Consider the following 20,112-nt stretch of genomic DNA (forward strand, 5'->3'; position numbering starts at 1 on the left):
CCAAAGTAAAGTCTGTCTGCCAGGTCCAAGCAAAATGCCAGCAGGTGTCTGTAGCTCCGCTCACTCTCCGCCTCTTTGCCCTTATTTGGTATCCTGCCGTGAGTGCGATGACGCGCGAACAAAATGGCAGCGGCTGGCCGCGCCTACTTGTAGCTTCTTTTGCGCTCTTCAGAAACCTATGGGTGACGTCACGGATACTACGTCCATATATTTTACATGTCTATGCTGTAAACACATTAGCCCTTTCACACAGTGATACCGGTAAATATCCGGACTATTTCTGAAACAACTTTACAGGTAAATTTAAAAAATCAATGTTCACACAGGCAAGGACGTGCCGGAAATTTTCAGAAAAAAGACCATTCACGCATCCATTCCAAAATACCAGTAAATTCTGTCATCATTAACCAGAAATGAGCTCTTTAAACAGCTGAGCATGTATTTGTAAAGATAGAAGGGGTCAGGCTTTTGTTGTTGGTTTCACTTTTATTTAAAGCTTTAGCATTCATGCAGCTGCTTTTGTCCCAGAGATAGTCAAAAGCAGAAGTGCGAACCACAGCTAAATGTTTACACATTGGATGACATCACAAATTCTGTGGATGGATAAGTATTTTGAACAACTTCGATGAAAACATGGAGGATCACTTTTGCATGTCGAGATGTAGGCCTACATAATATGTGTGTGTGCTGGCGCTCACTGAAGCAAAGCATCATGTTCACACGTGTCAAGCAACTGAAGCAGCGCTTGAAGGTAAACAAACAGCAGTTTATCATGAGAATATCATTGATAATTTTACGTTTTGAGGATTTACAACACATGCGCTGTCAAACTTGTGAAGGTGCTTTCTTAATTTGCTGGTGGTTCTTCTATTTCCATGTGCTTAAGTTGGCCTCCGAGGTCATGCACTTAGCTCATGTTTTTGACAACAAAGTCAAATTTCTGTAGAACCCATCTAAATAGGTGTATGTTGGTTTGTAGAGAACATTACCCACTGCAGGGCTGATGGTAAGGTGACTAATGTGAATAATGTGGGCTCCAAGTAATGCTGCCACCTTTCCAAAGCCTTTCTTTTCTCATTCGTTCTCAGTCACAGAGTAATTTAGTTCTGCTACAATAGCTCTGCTAGCGTAATCACCATCCTTCTGTCATTTTAAACCTACACCTAGACCACTGTATCTAGCATCAATATATAAAATGAATGAAAGGTCAAGGTCGGGACGTCCAAGCATGGAAGGTGAGGCATACTTTTGAAACAGATTTTATTCTTTAGGAAAAAAAACACTTCTCGTTTTCCAGTGGGTTATTTACATAAAAAAGTAAATAAACAAAGCACACATTAGGATATATAGAATAATAATAATAATAATAATAATAATAATAATAATAATAATAATAATAATAATAATAATAATATATGGAAGTGTTTCCCAGAGACGGGTTGTGGCTGGAAGGGCATCCGCTGCGTAAAACAAATGCTGGATACGTTGGCGATGCATTCCACTGTGGTGACCCCAGATTAATAAATGGACTAAGCAAACAAGAAAATGAATGAATGAATGAATATATGGGAGTTTCATAATTGATATGAGGATGGATATAACATATAATATTGACATAAATAATTATTACACCCTGGATACTTTTTTTGTGATTTTAACAGATTTGTGTGTGTTGAGCATTAGTTAAGACAACGTTAGCACTAGGGTTTGGTGATGTCAGCCAATTTGGCATTGTACGATGTCTAATGTGAAACATCGAGATGGACGATGGCATCGTCATAAGCGCCAGTGAATTAATTATTCATGAATAATTAATTAATTCATAACAAATTATTTATTTGTAGCCTAGCGTTTCAACTACCTGACCCGCATGGTGTTTATTTTACCCATAACCAAATCAGAAATAAATAAAGATAAGTTGCACACAAACTACCGCCTGTCAATCACTTTTTCTGCGGGACTCTGGCATGAATAGGCAGAGTGATCTGTGTCGTAATGGCCTCCACAATTTTGGTTTGCAAAAAAGGTGCACAACAAACAGGAACCAACAGTATCTGAGGTTTTCACTTAAATAACCAAGTACAAGCGTGAAAGTGAAATATTGAAGCAGTGTACTGATGCTGTGACACGTTACCTGATAGACTCAAAGACAGAACAGTCGTTAGATAGAGATGAGATTAATTAAATATTACGTTTACCAACTATTGTGAGACTTGATCCAGCAGTACATGCTTAATAAACTGTCCAACATGAACTGCTCTCTAGGGTTTTGTGCCCAGAGCACCGGTTGCTGACTGCCTGGAGCTCAGACTTGTGCTTATGCTGCAGCGCATGCCTGTGTGTGTGTGTGGTCGCGTGATGTGCGTTCTCAGTGGTATAGTGTGGAAGGAGGGTTTTTCAGAAATGCTAGATGAAACGCCAGTGTGGACGTGGATCGTTTTAGTTCTAAAATTCTATTTTAAAACTAAGAAGTATTAGTGTAAACGGGGCCTAAGCGTGTAGGGTTTGCGACGGGGGTGAAGGATCACCATGCCGGCTCAGCATTGTGATGTCTATCAGCCATCGACAATGGATGATGGCATCGTCTATCGGCCCAACACTAGTTGGCACCTGTCAGCTTTAATTGTGGGGAAAACTGGATAATTTTGAGCTTTTGTCAGCTAATTTCATGTTCCGGGTTTAAAATAGTTATTGGGGCTGGATCAAAATTGGTGACGTGGCATGACTCTGATAGTGGAGTGATGACGTGTCGGTTTCTCATTTTTATTCATAGCGAAGTTCTTATCCTATGAGACCTTGCTTCTTAATTATTCATGACTGCACATGCTTTCCGAAGGTAAGGCAGATCTGCCAAGCTGTGAGACCACAAGTCGTATGTGTTTGTTTCCATGATCCACAGGGTTTGTTGCATGTTTTTCCCCGCAGTGCTGTCAGGGCCGATGCAGTAAAGCTGTTCGTTTGCAGCAAGCATTTTAGTCAGGAGAACTGTACAAGAATTGTAGAATGGCGGACTTTGTTTTTTATCAATTGAGTTCGTTACCATTCAGACACAACACCTATCCATGCTGCCATGTTCGCCCATGTTTAAAATCCTCAAAATTACCAGCAAGGCAAATGACTGGAATAGACAAGAGACCTGCTGCACTGGTGTCCACTGTGTCTGCATTCAGACCCGGGAATACAGGAGGAGAGCAGTCCTCCTCATTTATAGTGTTTACATGATTATCTTTATAATGCTATAACAAATTGTGGTTTTGTGTATATGAAATTATGAATAACATATTTAGCAGGGCTATAAATTACTGTTTATTTCTTTGCATTTTAACTTTGTAAACTATAAAATCTTGGGTCTCCTCACGGTGTGTCTCATTTTGTGAGCCGACTGAAAATAGTTGTTTGCTCACCTCTTTCTCCCCTGCTCTACTGGCCACAACCCACTCCTCTCTCTGCCACGCCCATCATGAAGCATTTATTGAAAAATTCTGAGGTAGACTTGAACTGAAAGAGGGGGGTTTCATGGCCCTTTAAAAAAGAAACTGCAGCCAGTATGTCTTCTAATACTGAGTGGAAACTATACAATTTTACCATTTAAGTAATTCATACACAATACAATGGTTTGTAAACTGCTCAATTTATTCTAGGCTATGGAAATAGGCAAAATGTTACCTTGAGTCGGGTTCTGATAAACTAAATCTGCAATTGGAGTTGGCGATATGAGCTAAAACGATATTGACGATATTGATATTATTTCACAATGTGACAAAGTATAAAATACAATAGTACACACCATTCAAAATATTTACATACATGATTAAAACAATTGTGACAGAGACATGGAAAGCCTTGCAACAGGAGGTAGGCCTGCATTAAATGCATTAAGCATTGCCTACAATCATTTATTCATTTTCCTTCAGCTTAGTCCCTTGATCATCAAGGGTCGCCACAGCGGAATGAACCGCCAACTATTCCAGCATATGTTTTAAGCAGCGAATGCCCTTCCAGCTGCAACCCAGCGCTTGGAAACACCCATACATACTCACTCACACACACTTATACACTACAGCCAATTTTGTTCATTCAAAATGGAGCACGCGGATGAAACCCACAACAACACTGGGAGAACATGCAAACTTCATACAGAAATGCCAACTAACCCAGCCAGGACTCGAACCAGCGACCTTCTTGCCTTCTCACCTTGATGCCCTTGCCTACAATAAGTCATTCGTTTTCCTTCGATTTAGTCCCTCTTTTATCAGGGGTCACCACAGCGTAATGAACCGCCAACTATTTCAGGGTTAAAGTTATGGTTATGTCATGATTACCAGCGATCTCTGACCACCCGAGGTAGCTGGTAAGAACTCCTTTTCACATGGACTACATCTTATGAACTACAAATTCAGTCATGCCACACACACACACACCTGCTCCAAGTCTCCACTGATTGGACTCCCACAGCTGATGCTGCTTCTGGACTAATCACACACACTACTTTAGCAGCACACACACTCACTTCCTTGCCGAGTCTTGTTTACCTGTAAAGTGACAATTCAACGGGTTTTCCTTAGTCTTGTTTCTCCGTGTTTTGACCCTTGCCAAGTTTGTCTGTTTGTCCATGTTCACTGCCTGCCTTCCGACCTTTCACCTGTTATAGTGACTACGATTCTGGATTTGCCTTTATTCATCTGTTTGCACCTGTGTTGACCCTTGCTTGCCTGACTACCGAATAAACCTGCACTTGGATCCTAACGTTGTCTCTGTCATCCACGTGTTACAGGTTAGTAGAGAAAATAACACTAACTTTCCCCTCACACTTCCAATAATATCCAGCTGAGCACAGCGTCTTCATGACTCGATTCAACCGGGATCTGCTACAGTGCTTGTCTTCCTCTTTTTCTTTGCTACTGTGATTGTGGGCGGAGCCGCAGGTTCCAATTTTCCCAGGTTTGCGCACACAACAATTGGGCGGGGCTTAGGTTTCGTATCGGAGTCACGCCGACACAGCTAAAGACTCGTTATCAAGACAATTCACTTGAAGCACTCTGAGTCGACTCTTTTATAGATGAATCAATAATGTTTTAAACACTGTGTACTTTCAGATTGAAGCCCTAGCTGGATATTTCACTTCACTTAGAGCTGTGTTACACACTACATGCAAGGTCATTTTCAAATACCCATAATAGGGGTTAAAACCCTTTAAGACTTATATTCACTGTTGCACTTCATTAAACTGTCCTTCACTCACAGTTGAATTCTCCCTGTTTCTTTCGTGACGGTGTAAGTTACAAAAAAAACATATAAAAATATTTAATCCTCACTCAAAGTCTGACCACTTGCACATTGGAGCGGTGGTCATTTTCTGTTGGCTTTAGCCACAATATTCGTAATCGCACCCCTTTACTCGTTAGTTTGCTACAAGAAAATAATGCACAAAATTCGCCCTGCCCCCTACTCAATCAGTTAAAAAGGACACCCAGCAAGCATTCGACCCTTGTGCACAAATGCGTTTACCATGTTTTCCTCTTTTTGTGTGGATGAAACAGACCAAAACGTGCCCGCAGAGAAGTGCTGATGAAACATCACCAGTCTGGTTAATAAGTTCTGTTCTTCAAAATTTGCTGACATTTTGATAGCTTTCGTCATTTCTGTAGTTCTGTGAACATCAAAGACACAACAGAAAGAAATCGATGTTGCTCCATCGAGCACCTGCAGCGGATCGAAATTCTTTCTTCAGGAAAAACTCTTTTAGCAAATAAAAACTTGCATTCCAAACCTCTCTTGCACTGTGCTATACCCCATCCTGCTTGTAGTGCCTGTTTCGGCGAATTATGTGTCCTTCTTAGATGCTCTAAAATGCTTCCACACAATTACAACGCCTTGCCTCACTCTCTTGGCTAGCTGAAAAAAACAATTGTTGTGATTTTAATATTCATTTATTTGTATGTATGTAAGTATGTATGTATGTATGTATGTATGTGTATATATATATATATGTATGTATGTATGTATGTATGCATGTACAGTTGAAGTCAGAATTATTAGCCCCCTTTTGAATTTATTTTTCTTTTTTAAAATTTAATTTTTCCTAAATGATGTAAATTTTCACAGTATGTCTGATAATATTTTTTCTTCTGGAGAAAGTCTTATTTGTTTTATTTTATGATCAAATAAAAGCAATTTTAAATTTTTTATGAACCATTTTAAGGTCAAAATTATTACCCCCTTTAAGCTAATTTATTTTATTTTTTTTCATCGTCTACAGCAGTGTTTCCCAACCCTGTTCCTGAAGGCACACAAACAGTACACATTTTCAACCTCTCCCTAATCAACTCAGCAGAACATTAGAAAAGACCCCAAAACCTGACACGAATGGGTCAGATAAGGGAGACATACAAAATATGTACTGTTGGTGTGCCTCCAGGAACAGGGTTGGGAAACACTGGTCTACAGAACAAACCATCGTTATACAATAACTTGCCTAATTACCCTAACTTAGTTAATCTAATTAACTTTAAATGTCACTTTACGCTGTATAGAATTGTCTTGGCAAAGATAAAATAAATCAGTTATTAGAAATGAGTTATTAACACTATTATGTTTAGAAATGTGTTGAAAAAAATCTTCCCTCCATTAAACAGAAATTGGGGAAAAAAATAAACAGGGGGCTAATAATTTAGGGGGCCTAATAATTCTTACTTCAACTGTATGTAGGTATGTATGCACAGTTTCTAGCGTTCACAGTTTGTTATAGTGAGGACTTAAACAAAGATGTAAACAACAGGAAATGTTGTTTGGCACCACTAACAAATTTATCAGTCAAACCGCTGTAAACAGCCACAATCTTCACCAGCGTTTCACTATGCGGCTGCTTTCCCTGCGGTCTACATCTCAAATAACAAACTCACAAAAGATATGCGAATGTTTCATATTACTTACACGTGTTTATTCCGAATATATGTGTAAGACACTTGTAAAATTTAATTTTAGAGAGCAGGCGTGAGGTTCAGCTGTGTTTTGATAATTTTTACGTCTGATTAAGGGAGCTAACACTGCTATCAGTTACTCTGACTGACAGTATTTACACAGCGCAAAAGCTCGTGCTTGTAGAGGCGTGACATGGTGACGTGGAGCCAATCCACGAATCACAGCATATTTTGTTAGCTGACCAATCAGAGCCTTTTGAGGGCGGGCCTTTCAGAGGAACTAGAATATTTGACAGTCGTTTTCATGTTAGCTGAGTAGCAGTATAAAATTAAAGTCAGTTATATATAAAAAAATACCGAGATTTTCCACAAGTGAAGCATGAGAACACATTGCGTTGCATCTTATAAACACAACCAAGCCTTAAAAATACACTGGACCACCCATTTAAAGGTGGTTCCAAAATTAATCCTAGACAGTATTTAGTCAATGTGAGTCTTCAAACAAAGTTTGAATAACCCATTTAAGCGTAAACTTTGTGCCAAACAACATAATATAATTGTATAATATCTGTTAAGCAGTAAATTAATACATTGAAGCCAATTTTGTAAAGCATTACAGTTTGTGTAAAGCAGTTTTTTTAGATTTAACTTTAAATGATGGTGTCATCTGCATAAAGAAAAGAGTATTAAACAAATTTAAAGAAAGTTAATTAATAAAAATAGAAAACTGAAGAGGACCTAATATGGATATTTATAGATAAACCCCTTGAGATGTACCATCTCATTTTCAAGGGGGTCCCACAATTAATCGCAATTACATAATAAAAACACCAGAAGACAAAACAAAACATAAATTACACAACATCCAAAAATAAATAAATAAATAAAAAAATTATAATAAACATTAACAAAAGGGGAAGTAGCATACACACATAGTACAAAAATAAATCACCACATAAATAATAACATCCTCAGGAAAAACAAGTACAGTCCAAAGTAAAATATAGACTTTAACATATTTAACAAATTTAAGGAAAGATAAATAATAAAAATAAAAAACAAAAGAGAACCTATTATTAATCCCCTCTGGAACACTTCTTTCTTGAATAAATAAATCTGATCGTTTCCCTTTTTTCACACACATTGTTTTCTGTAATATGCAAGAATTAAACTGGCCTAAATCAGACTAGATTTTTCTCAAGATGCTTTGATAATTTATTATATATTTTTTCTACATATTTTGGCAATAACACAAATTATTGATATTGGTCTTTAATTTTGAGAACCATAGCTTCATCCCCTTTAAAAATAGGCATAATGCGTAAGCACTATCTAATGGCTGGTAGCTCATTAGACTAGAGACATTATAAAAAAAATGATCAGCCAGGGGGCATAACAATTAGAGAGATAAGCTTGATATATTTAAGACCATCAAAATAAAGTGTTACAATTTTTTTCTTTTTAAAATATTTGCCAAATGATGTTTAACAGAGTAAGGACATTTTCACAGTATGTCTGATAATATTTTTCTTCTGGAGAAAGTCTTATTTGTTTTATTTCACCAACAGTAAAAGCAGTTTGTAATTTTTTTAATACACATTTAAGGTCAAAATGATTAGCCTCCTTAAGCTATATTTTTTTCCGGTAGTCTACAGAACGAACCATCGATATAAAATGATTTGCTTTTACCCTAACTTGCCAAGTTAACCTAATTAATCTAGTTAAGTGTCACTTTAAGCTGAATTCTAGTATCTTGAAAAATATCTAGTCAAACAATATGAACTGTCATCAAATAAATAAATTAATATATTATTAATATATATATATATATATATATATATATATATATGAGAGTGTGTATGTGCAATTGTTTTTCAATACGATACAGACATGCCCTGCAGTCAACCCTGGAAGCTCCAGAATTGGCAAACTCCCCATTGTCCATGACCAAACCAAAGTCCTGACTCTCTGTGGTCTATAATAATCCTAGGATGTCCTTCGGAAATACGTAGGGGTTTAACCACCGCATCCTGGCCAAATTTGCCCACTGGCCTCTGTCCATCATGGCCTCCTAAACATCCCCTTTTCATAATTGGCTTCATCACTCTGTCTCCTCTCCACCAATCAGCTGGTGTGTGGTTGAAGAGATTCCCCCCAAAAATGTGTAAAGCGCTTTGAGTGTCCAGAAATGTAAGGAATTATTATTATTATTGTCATGATTATAAAGGTTTCATGACAGTCTAAAAAATACTGCAAGTAATAACAACACCTTTGTTTTTTAATGAAGATAAAACCTTTAAAGTGGGAGTTTATGTGTGCTTGATAGTATGTATGTGACTTTGAATGAAACTGAATGCCTGCCTGCCGTCTTCATAGTAAAGCTTTTGGAAAGTCGAAGTTTGCCTTAAGGTAAGAAATCAGCAGTGCTGCAGGTGGAGTCGGAAAAGCGATACAGACATGCCCTGCAGTCAACCCTGGAAGCTCCAGAATTGGCAAACTCCCCATTGTCCACAACCAAACAAGCAACACACCACAGTCCGTTCAATGGACAGGCCACGCTCTGAAGTCTGCATGAGGAAGATCCAAGAATAGATTTGACCAGCAGCTACTCTCCAAGCATCGCCACTCCTCAGCTACATGAAACAAGTGTGTGTCAGATCCAAATACCCCCAACTCAACTCAGTGGCATTCTCCACTGACAGCAGAGCTCACTATAACCGAAGTCCCTTTAAGGCAAGTCATTTCACTAGGCGGCCATCTCAAAGTCCCTTTAAGGCAAGTCATTTCACTAGGCGGCCATCTTTGAAACTCATATTGGGCAGTATGCTCTGGTGTTCTGTTTGAAAGAGGAAACATCAAATTGCTCACCAAGCCTATGATTAGAGTTTAAATATGAGGAATCACCAATAAAATGGTCTTCTTTCATTTCTAAACGTTTAAATCACTCAAAATCTGAGTCTGAGCACTTCCCCCGGAGAATCGTCATTCTATAACAATTGATGATTGGCTCCTGTACTAGAAGGAGGGGCTTCATCCGCCATATTGATGTTACACGTTTCCCTATTCAAAATAAATGTCAAATAGGTGGCAGGTCAAAACCACAAGTGGCTGGACGCAACTGCACAACAATGATAGTGGTTCAAAATTATATGTTTTGGTAGGCTGTATCTTGTTATATTTTTGATGTCAGTTGCAGGCTGGAGGGAGGAAGAGCACGGTTTGTAAATGGCCTGAAGACCGGCAGTTTGAGACCCCTGATGTAGAGAGTATTTAGAACTCTCATATTTATCTCCACTAAATATTGTCCTATCCTAACAAAGGATACATTAATGAAAATAAAAGTTGTTCAGCTTTCAGATACAGTTCAATAATAATAATAATAAATCACACTTATGACTGGTTTTAGTGGTTTAGGGTCACAAATGTCTTTCTATTCAAGTTTGATGGCTTGCAAATCTGTCACTGTAAATTGGACAGACGCAGTCGCAAAGTTATGAAAGTGGTGACCAGTGAGCTTTAGATTTCCTAGTCTTTCCTGAGGGATCCACTAAAAACAGTTGTCAAATCTGATTCTGGGTTGCTCTGGCTTTAATCCCTGCAAACAAGTCGCCAGCAACTACAAGAACATTAAACATTCATTTAACTATGATAATCAGTCTATTTGTTGAGCTTGCACAAACAAACAAACAGACCTTGTGTCAGCAGGACATTAAAATTTAATTACACTCCGAAGTGCACTTTATAAACTCCAAACATGCTGAAAAAAAGAAAAACTGTATTTTCAGATCAACTTAATTATTCACAGTAATTTTTTCACTAGTCTTAAAAGTATCTACGGCCTCTGGATGCTGCTATTTAATGCTATCACATACAGTTGAAGTCAAAATTATTAACTCTCCTGTGAAATTGTAATTATTTTAAAATAATTTCCCAGGTGCTGTTTAAAAGAGAGCGTTTTTTTTCAGCACGTTAAATATAATAGTTTTAATAACTCATTTTGGATAACTCATTTCTTTTGTTTTTCCACGATGGCAGTGCAGAATTTATTTTTATTCTTATTTAGCAAGATACTAGTATTAAGCTAAAAAGAACACTCTTTTTTTATTTTTCCTAGAGTTAAAAAGTTGACTTAAACAACCCAGGCTCATTCTGAAAATGTATCCCTATATACATTTCTGGAGAGCGGCAAATACATCCCAGGAGATATGTTTTTTTGCAGTTTTCATTTATTTGAATCCACTAGAGGCCGCTGTGTACGCTTTTTGAGATCTCAAATTTCTCTTGCGAGTGCCATTCATGCCTGTTGTTCTCACGCAAATCCACCAGAGGCCGCTGTCGACTGACTGACTGACTGACCAACCAACCGATCACCCCACCCACCCCCTTACCTAAACCCAATCAGTAGAGTTTTAAAAAGCACAGATTGACCAGTGCCCACTCACTTCCCTAAGCCCAACTGACAGTGTTTACAAACGTTTTCAGATTTTACCACATTATCACCCTGTTTTTTACCTGCTTATTTCATTTTTTGGCTTTTGTTTTTGTATTACCTGCTTTCTGGAACCGTTCTTTGCCGGACTCGGATCCTATAGTCGCAGATAACTTTGCTCTGTGTTTTATGGCGAGCTACTGAACAAACTGGTAACAGTGGAACAGCTGTCCACAAGGGGTTAGCTGCTAGTGCAAAAAGGAACGGCATCAAACCGCCCCCGTAGCATTTGTTTTAAAGATGAAATTCAGCAATACGTTCCTTTGGCAACATAATTCACGATCTCCAGAAATGTATATAGTTTTCAGAATGAGCCTATGTTGGACCTAAACCATATTTGAATACATTCAGCCTTTTTCTTGTTTTGGTGTCTGTTACTTTTAGTTAAACTTAACATAATAAATTGAATCGGATTTGACCATTTCTTATATCGTGTAACCAATGGAAAAGTAAGATGTACTATTTTCTAGGCAAATATTGCTAGGAAATATACTCTCATGTTGGCTCAGTAATCAAAAAACTGTGGTACCATGCCTGCACCATGCAAAATGATTTTAGGCAACGCGTGAAAACTGACTGTTTTCAGAAAACAGTTTGAATCCATTGAGTCAAGTTTGAAGTTATGGGTGCCGTCAACTACATTATTTAAGGGCACTTCAACTGTTATTTAAGTTTAGACCTCTTGTTAATGAAATGAAATGTCCTTTAAATTCTTAAATAACACTATTCAGACCCCCAAATTTTTCAAAAGGATTTTGGAATTTTTTGCTATAAAAATGACTGATTTTATGGTGGCAATTCCCAGAAATTTGCGAACAGTTTAGTGATTAAAAACCATATAAATATTATAAAATGCATTAGGGCTTCCACTACCATAATACATCTAAAACACGGATTGCCAAAAACTCAATGACAGGGAAGCGTTTTCTCTTTTCAACGGCAGGGAAAGAGTTCAGTGAACTAATTTATTGATTTAACGCACATCATAATAGGCTACCAGCCATAAATGTAAATCACAAATAATGTTCTTCAATTTGGTCACGTCCAGCAGCCATAATCCTTGAATCAATCTCTGTTCCATTGCTCCGTTTGTTAGATGTTTGCTTCCACTTTCTTTTGCAGTCGGAAAGCGGCCCATTTGCGCCATGTTATTCACTCGATTTGCACCACAGAATGTTTAATCACATCTTTGCATTGACTTCACATGTAAATCACTCACGCTTCATCATAAGTCTGCTTACTCCACAGGCTGCAAAACAATTTCCCCCCATTTCCATGTAATGTAATGAGGCAGGTAAGACGTCATTTGTCAAGAAATACTGAAATACATCACGTGTGCTGCTTATGCAACGTCTATAAGTCACGTAAAACAATAAATTGCAAACTGAAATAAATCTAATTTGATTATATGGTTTGGAATTGGATGTTTTATGAGATTATTTACATTTTTGTGTTTATTCTGCGGTTAAATTAAGAATTTTGCAGGATCGCAAAAAATTGCGACTTTTGTTAGTTTTTCGTTGAATTCAGCTATCGCAAAATCGCGAAAAACTAAGGGATCTGACTATTGTACGTCATTGCAGGTAAAATTAAAATAAAAATATCAGCAAAGCCTGATATTTCTTTGGCAGTATTATTACTTTAGGCTATACAAAGCACTCACCTGAACTTGCCATGAGTGGAATGGAGAAAATGAAAGCAGACAAGCACTGAGGTGACCTGTATTAAAAACGTTTGATTCATAGATCATTTATTAATAACTGTAAATCTCTTGTTAGACTCTTGTTACTTTCATTTCATTACTTTATATATTTATTTTGTTTATAGTTTATATATAATGAACTCATCAGCTTAGTTTGCAGTAATTATTATGCAAGGACCATCATGCATTAGCCTATGCGTTTGGTTTATTTTTCAATGTATTATTTTAATGTATCGACGTATTATATAAAGAAGGAGGCGAATAACATGAGGATAAAAGTGTGTTGTGAGGGGTTTTACAACCTAAAAACATCTACAGTATAATCATTGTAAAAAATAAAGAGGACGACTTTGTGGATTTTTCCTATCTTGGGTTATTTTTAGAAAGTAACTCCCGCGATTAACAAGGGACCACTTCCAAAATATTGACCTTAAAACTTTGAGTAAACTTTTGAAAATGTAAAAACTTTTGAAAATGTATTCGGTTAAACATCACTTGGCAAATATTTTTGAAAACAAATTAAAATTTTACAGGAGGGAAAACAGTTTTGACTTCGACTGTACATGCTGTCCTTCTCCAAATTATTTTCAAACAGCTATATAACTATAATCTGACTGTAACTTTTGAGAAACCATCTGAATTGGATTACCTGCACCAAAGAGACCACGTCCAGCCAAAAAGACATGCTTTATTGCAGAAGCGCCCACTGTGGGAGTGTGAAAACCCAATATCTGTGTGTTTAAATGACTGCAGAGGAAAGATGAGGAGCTGACTTACTCTCGTAGCGGATCTGGAAGCCTTCGCTGGAGCGGCTGTTGTCGGTAGTAAAGAGCAGATACATGTAATTGCTGGTGCTGATGAGGAAGTGCGGGGCCTGAGTGCCGTGGTATTCGCCGATTAGAGGCGACGAGTTGGAGGGCCCGTCCCGAATCTCCAGTGTGTCGTAATTAACCTCCGTCTGAAACCTACACAGGAAATTGGAAAGAGAGGAACATCTGTTCATGACCCAGATCTTTAGCAGAATTGCTCTATTGAGGACGATTAAACGGGAATGTTAACATAAAAAGAGCAAGAAACTGCAGAGGAGAGATTGTGGTCAGGGTTTTGAGAAAGGGGAGAGAGGTGGATGTTGCATGCTGTAAATTCATAAAAATAAAATATAAAATTTTTAAAAAATCCTAAAATAAAATAAATATAAAATAAAATAAAACAAATAATAAAATAAAATAAATTTCCTCAAAAGATAACTTTTTATTTTCCCACCCTAAAATAAAAAAATAATAATATAAATTAAATAAAAATCATAAAAAATAAAAATAAAATAATTAAAATTATAAAATAAAATAAAAAATTTAATTTTCTTATGGCTTTTTATTTTATTTTTCTAAAAAGAGAACATTTAATTTTTCCAAATAAAAACAAAATAAAGTAAAAGTATATACGATTGAATAAAATTCTCTTTTCCTCATCATTTTCCCACCCAAAAATAAAATGAAATAAAAAATAATTAAATAAATTGAATGTAAAACAAAACAAAACAAAACAAAACAAAACAAAACAAAACAAAACAAAACAAAACAAAACAAAACAAAACAAAACAAAACAAAACAAAACAAAACAGTGACATTTATAGTACTGACTGAACTGAATCAGTTTTAATTTCTCTCAAGGTTTTTTTTTCTTCACTTCCGCCATTTAGTGAAGTTTTTTTCCCTCTCCGCTATTGCCTCTGGCTTGCATGGTTCGGGATCTATAGAGCTGCGCATCGTTGGATTTGCTCTTCAGTATTTGGACTCTCAGTAGTGATTATTAAACCACACTGAACTGAGCTCAACTGAACTGAACTTAAACACTACAAACTGAATTACACTGTTCCTATTTACTATGACCTTTTATGTGAAGCTGCTTTGACACAATCTACATTGTATAAGCGCTATACAAATAAAGGTGAATTGAATTGATTTGAATTAATTTAAATAGAACTTCACCATCATTCCACCAGTAATCTCACACCTGCCTAATATGCTGGAATGTTTCCACAATCTCAAATATTGTTATGGCTTTTTATTTATTTTCCACATCTATGTTAAGCTGCTTTGACACAATATAGATTGTAAAAAGCTGTAAAAAAATAAAATAATATAAAATAAAAAAATGAAATAAAATAAAATCTTAAATGTTAGTATTTTGTGCTCCTTTTACACAATCTACATTGTGAAAAGCTAGAAAATAAAATAAAACCTTAATTATTTTTATGGCTTTTATTCTCTTTTCCTCATCTATGTTAACCTGCTTTTAAAAAAATTACATTGTAAAAAATTAAATTAAAAAATAAAAATAAATAAATATATATATATATATATATATATATATATATATATATATATATATATATATATATATATATATATATATATATATATATATATAAATTAAATTAATGCAGAAAATATTATAAATTAAATAAATAAATTAAATATTGTTGCATTGATACAGTCTACATTGTAAAAAAAAATAAAAACGCTATAGAAATTATTACATCAAATTAAATTAAAAATAAAGTAAAATAAAACCTTCATTATTGTTATGAATTTTTATTCTCTTTTCCTCCTAAGAGAAAATGTAATTTTCCAAATGAAAACAAAATAAAATAAAATAATTATAAATATTAATAAAATGAGGTTTTCCTCGTAATAAAATATTTATAAACTAAAAAAAATGATAAAATAAAATAAATATAAAATTAAAAAAATTTAATTAAATATTGTTATGGCTTTTTATTCTCTTTTCCTCATCTATGTTAAGTTGAATATGCTATTAAAAATAAGTAAATTAGAAATAAAATAAAACCTTAAATACTGTTATGGCTTTTTATTCTCTTTTTCTCATAACATAATCCTTTATTAATTATTAAATAAAAATAAAATAAAATAAAACAAATAATTAAATTAACAAAAAATTGTTATATGGCTTTTTATTCTCTTTTCCTTATCTATGTTAAACTGCACTGAATGTCTACAATGTTAAAAAAAAAACTAAGTAAAATAAAATAAATGATATTAAATATAAATAAATGTAAAAATACCTGTCAAATGATATCTTGATGGCATGGTCCTTTCTAGCTTCGATGACCCATTCACAGTTGAGCGAGTCTTTGTAGTATCCAGGCCAGCCAGGCGATAATAAGACTCCCACAGGAGCCGTTAGACGTCCTCCACATGGAGCTGAGTGCCGAAAAAACTGAATGTCAACAACAGCCCGTCTCCTGCGTCCCAGCAGCAGATTCAACAGAGGTGCCAAAGAGCAAAGTTTAAAGCATGTTTACCTTCGCATCGAGGGACGGCTGCGTTCCACACCACGTTTCCATCCTGGATGACACAGGTGATGGATTCAGATCCGTGTGTTTTAATGAAGCCCTCGTCGCATGTGAAGAGCACTGAGCTGCCCAATAAGAAGTGCTCTCCAAAGCGCTGCCCATTGATGGGAATACCAGGGTCGTGACATTCATTTTGACCAAACGCTACAGACACAGAATGAAAGTGTAATTAGTGTATAATTGTTAAAATAGGTCATCCCTGCACTTGCCCGAGAAGAGATCAGCACTTTAGAGTATCTAACCTTCAATTAAACGCTCTATGATTATCATTTTAGGAACAACTAACATGACTGATCTTATCCTAAATGCTCGGTCTCATGAGGGAAATATTTCTACAGTGGCAATTACTTAGTCACTACAGTTTAACCTCATTCTGGAAAATCGGCACGATGCCAACATACAGTTGAAGTCAATTTATTAGCCCTTCTGTAAAAAAAATGTGTATTGTTTATTTAATATTTCCCAAGTGATGTTTAGCGGAGCACAGGAATTTTCACTTTATTTTCTACAGTGTAATATACAGTTATATACAGTCCCTCTGTACAGCCCCCCTGTATACTTTTGTTTAACAGAAAGAATATTTTTTAAACACGTCTAAAGCTGCGGTCACACATTTTTCTTCCCATAGACTTCCATTCATACGCACGCGAATGCGTCAGACCGGAAACGCAGGGTCATGCGTTAAGTTTCGCAGTTCGCTGCAGTGCAAAGTTCAACCTTGGTGAACTCTGACCTGCGAAATCGCATCACTTGACTGCATGAGACCAATCGAGGATCAAAACAGGACCTCTTTGGACAGAAATTTAAAACATGGAGCAATCAGTCGCTTTTTTAAATGTCGATTAAGCTTGTTTAATCCCGCCCCTTTTCGCAGCGCCTTACGACAGAATTTCGCACACACAAAGCCCAGTGTGACCGCAGCTAAAAACCTAATAGTTTTAATAACTCATTTCAAATACATTATTTATTTATCTTTGCCATAATGACGGTACATAATATTTTACTATACTTTTCAAGAAACTAGTATTCAGCTTAAAGTGACATTTAAAGACGTAATTAGTGTAATAAAGCTCGTTCTGAAAACACACCCCATATACATTTCTGGAGAGTGCCAAATATGTAGCAGGAGCTAGGGTTTTGGCTATTTTTGTTTTCGCAAATCCACTAGAGGCCGCTGGGTACACTTTATTCGCTGCCTGTGCTATTCGAGCCTGCTGTTCTTGCGTAAATCCACCAGAGGATGCTATCGACTGACTGACTGACTGACTGACTGACCAATCAACTGACCCACCCTCCTCCTTTCCATAAACCCAACCAATAGTGTTTTCAAAACCACCGATTGACCCGCCCACCCGCTTCTCTAAACCCAACCAACAGTTTTAAAAAGCAATCCAAATAAAGAAAAGCCCTCGCCTGATTTTTACCACCTTTTCAGATTTTACCACATTCTCACCCTGTTATTTACTTGTTTATTTTATTTTTTATTTTATTCTTATCCGCTTTCTGGAACAGTTCTTCGTCAGACTCAAACAGGTCAACTCCTCTCTGCCTCTCAAATACGCTGCTGTACATGGCAAGTTCCCGTAACAGCGGGAAAGCCGTCCATATTGAGATAAGCAATCAGTTGCTAGCGTGAAAAGAAATGGCATCATACCGCCCCATAGCATTCAGTTTAAAGACGAAATGCAGCCATACGTATTGCTGGCTACATAATTTGCGATCTACAGAAATGTATATAGCGATTTTTTTTTTTCAGAATAAGCCTATGTTGCATTGTCTTCAATTCACTTCAACTTGTTTTATAGTGCTTTTACAATGTAGATTGTCAAAGCAGCTTAACATAGAAGTTCTAGTAACTTCATTGTAATGACAGTTTGTTCTGTAAACAGTGGAAAAAACACAAGCGGGTCGATAATATTGACCTTAAAATAATGACCTTAAAACTGATTTCATTCTAGCCGAAATAAAAGAAATAAGGCTTTCTCCAGCAGAAAAATATATAAATAAATTTATATACACACACAACAGTTCTGTCTGGTTCTTGAAACTGATTGGCTGATAGGTGTGCGATATTCGGCCAGTAACAGCACTCGACGTGCCTCTTCACCCTTCACCTATGTGTATTACTCCACCCACATACAGCAACAAGCAGAGGACACTCTACAGTTTTACAAATTTTGATACTTTTGGCCAACATAATGTACTTTTGAGGCTATTTAGTCAAGAATGTAGTTGTTTAGATTGCAACTATGGAGTTTATTTATAGGGATGTGCCTATTTTTAAATATTTATCATTTCTGAGAGACAGTGCATCAGCAGCCATTAGCCTATCTTTGAGCAAAGACGGTTGACGATGTTCATCCACAAGATGGCGACAAAAACCACATAATAAGCTCTAAAAGAAAAACAGCATATTTTCAAACTACAGCTGATCAAATCATTATTAAACAGGTAAATGACTTTCCAAGTCGATCTCTCTCTTTTGTATGTTGTAGTGCTGTACCAAAGTAATATTGTGATCTCCCGATTGCAACAGAGAAATACTGGGAGATATCTCTGTAGACTGATGGTATTTCATGCAGTTCAGCTTTATAATCTTAAAATGTGAGCAAAATCACCTGTTTTGTCATCACTTTAGACATTACGCAAGAGAATCATTCAAATACTCGCTCTAAAGTGATTTTTTTAAGATTATAAGGCTGAACTGCATGAAATACCATCAGTCTACAGAGATATCTCCCAGTACTGCACTGCTACGAGTGTGATATTGCTCATATAGGAAACACTGAAAAATTCCTTGCTCTGTTAAACATAATTTGGGAAATGATAAAACAAATAATAATAATCACAGGAGGGCTAATAATTGTGTCTTCAACTGTATATGATACTACTAAACCTATATTTTATCTATTAATCCGTTAGGTGTTAAAACGTTTTAACATAACCATTGTTAAATTATTCCCTGGGGATTAAAATTGAGTAGTTAATTCTGCTTTGTTTTTTAATGATATACTAATTTATATCACTATATAAATATTACTACGATAACTTCCAACCTCATTTCAGAGGATTATATTATGCCTGTTTTTTATTTATTTATTTGTTTATTCATTTAATTATTTTTAATTATTTAGTTCGTTAGACAGTTAGTTAGCTAGTTTGTGGGCAGCACGGTGGCGCAGTCGGTAGCACTGTCGCCTCACAGCAAGAAGGTCACTGGTTTGAGTCCCGGCTAGGTCAGTTGGCATTTCTGCGTGGAGTTTGCATGTTCTCCTTGTGTTGGCATGGGTTTCCACCGGGTGCTCCGGTTCCCCTCACAAGTCCAAAGACATGCGCTATAGATGAATTGGGTAAGCTAAGTTGTCCTAGGTGTATGTGTGCATATCTTAGTCCTCCAGGTTGGGGTTTGGGGTTTGAGCGTTGGGCTAACAACCCACCGTGTAAAAATTAAATGTTACGAAACATCAACGTGGTGCGGCTTAATATCAACTTCGATATAAATGGCCCTGGGAGTAAGTTAGTTAGTTAGTGAACTGAGTGACCACTAAATTAGTAATAGCAAAGAGTGTTTGTGGAACCTGAAATATGATATACAATAAACCAAAATATGCATATGGCCCCAATT

At 36.3% G+C, this 20,112-nt stretch overlaps 1 protein-coding gene across 1 annotated transcript in view; it reads right to left on the reverse strand.

Annotated features, from left to right (window-relative positions):
* The window catches only part of LOC130239330 (CUB and sushi domain-containing protein 1-like), a 551,687-nt gene that overhangs the window by 234,013 nt on the left and 297,562 nt on the right, over nt 1-20,112 (reverse strand). Inside the window, exons 15-17 of the mRNA XM_056470435.1 lie at nt 16,437-16,631; nt 16,197-16,335; nt 13,889-14,076 (exon numbers count right to left, since the gene is read on the reverse strand). Of these exons, the coding sequence (XP_056326410.1) occupies nt 13,889-14,076; nt 16,197-16,335; nt 16,437-16,631 (522 nt within the window). The remainder of the gene's footprint in view (nt 1-13,888; nt 14,077-16,196; nt 16,336-16,436; nt 16,632-20,112) is intronic.

This window comes from Danio aesculapii, chromosome 13 (assembly GCF_903798145.1).
Source record: "Danio aesculapii chromosome 13, fDanAes4.1, whole genome shotgun sequence".
Classification (NCBI taxonomy): Eukaryota; Metazoa; Chordata; class Actinopteri; order Cypriniformes; family Danionidae; genus Danio; species Danio aesculapii.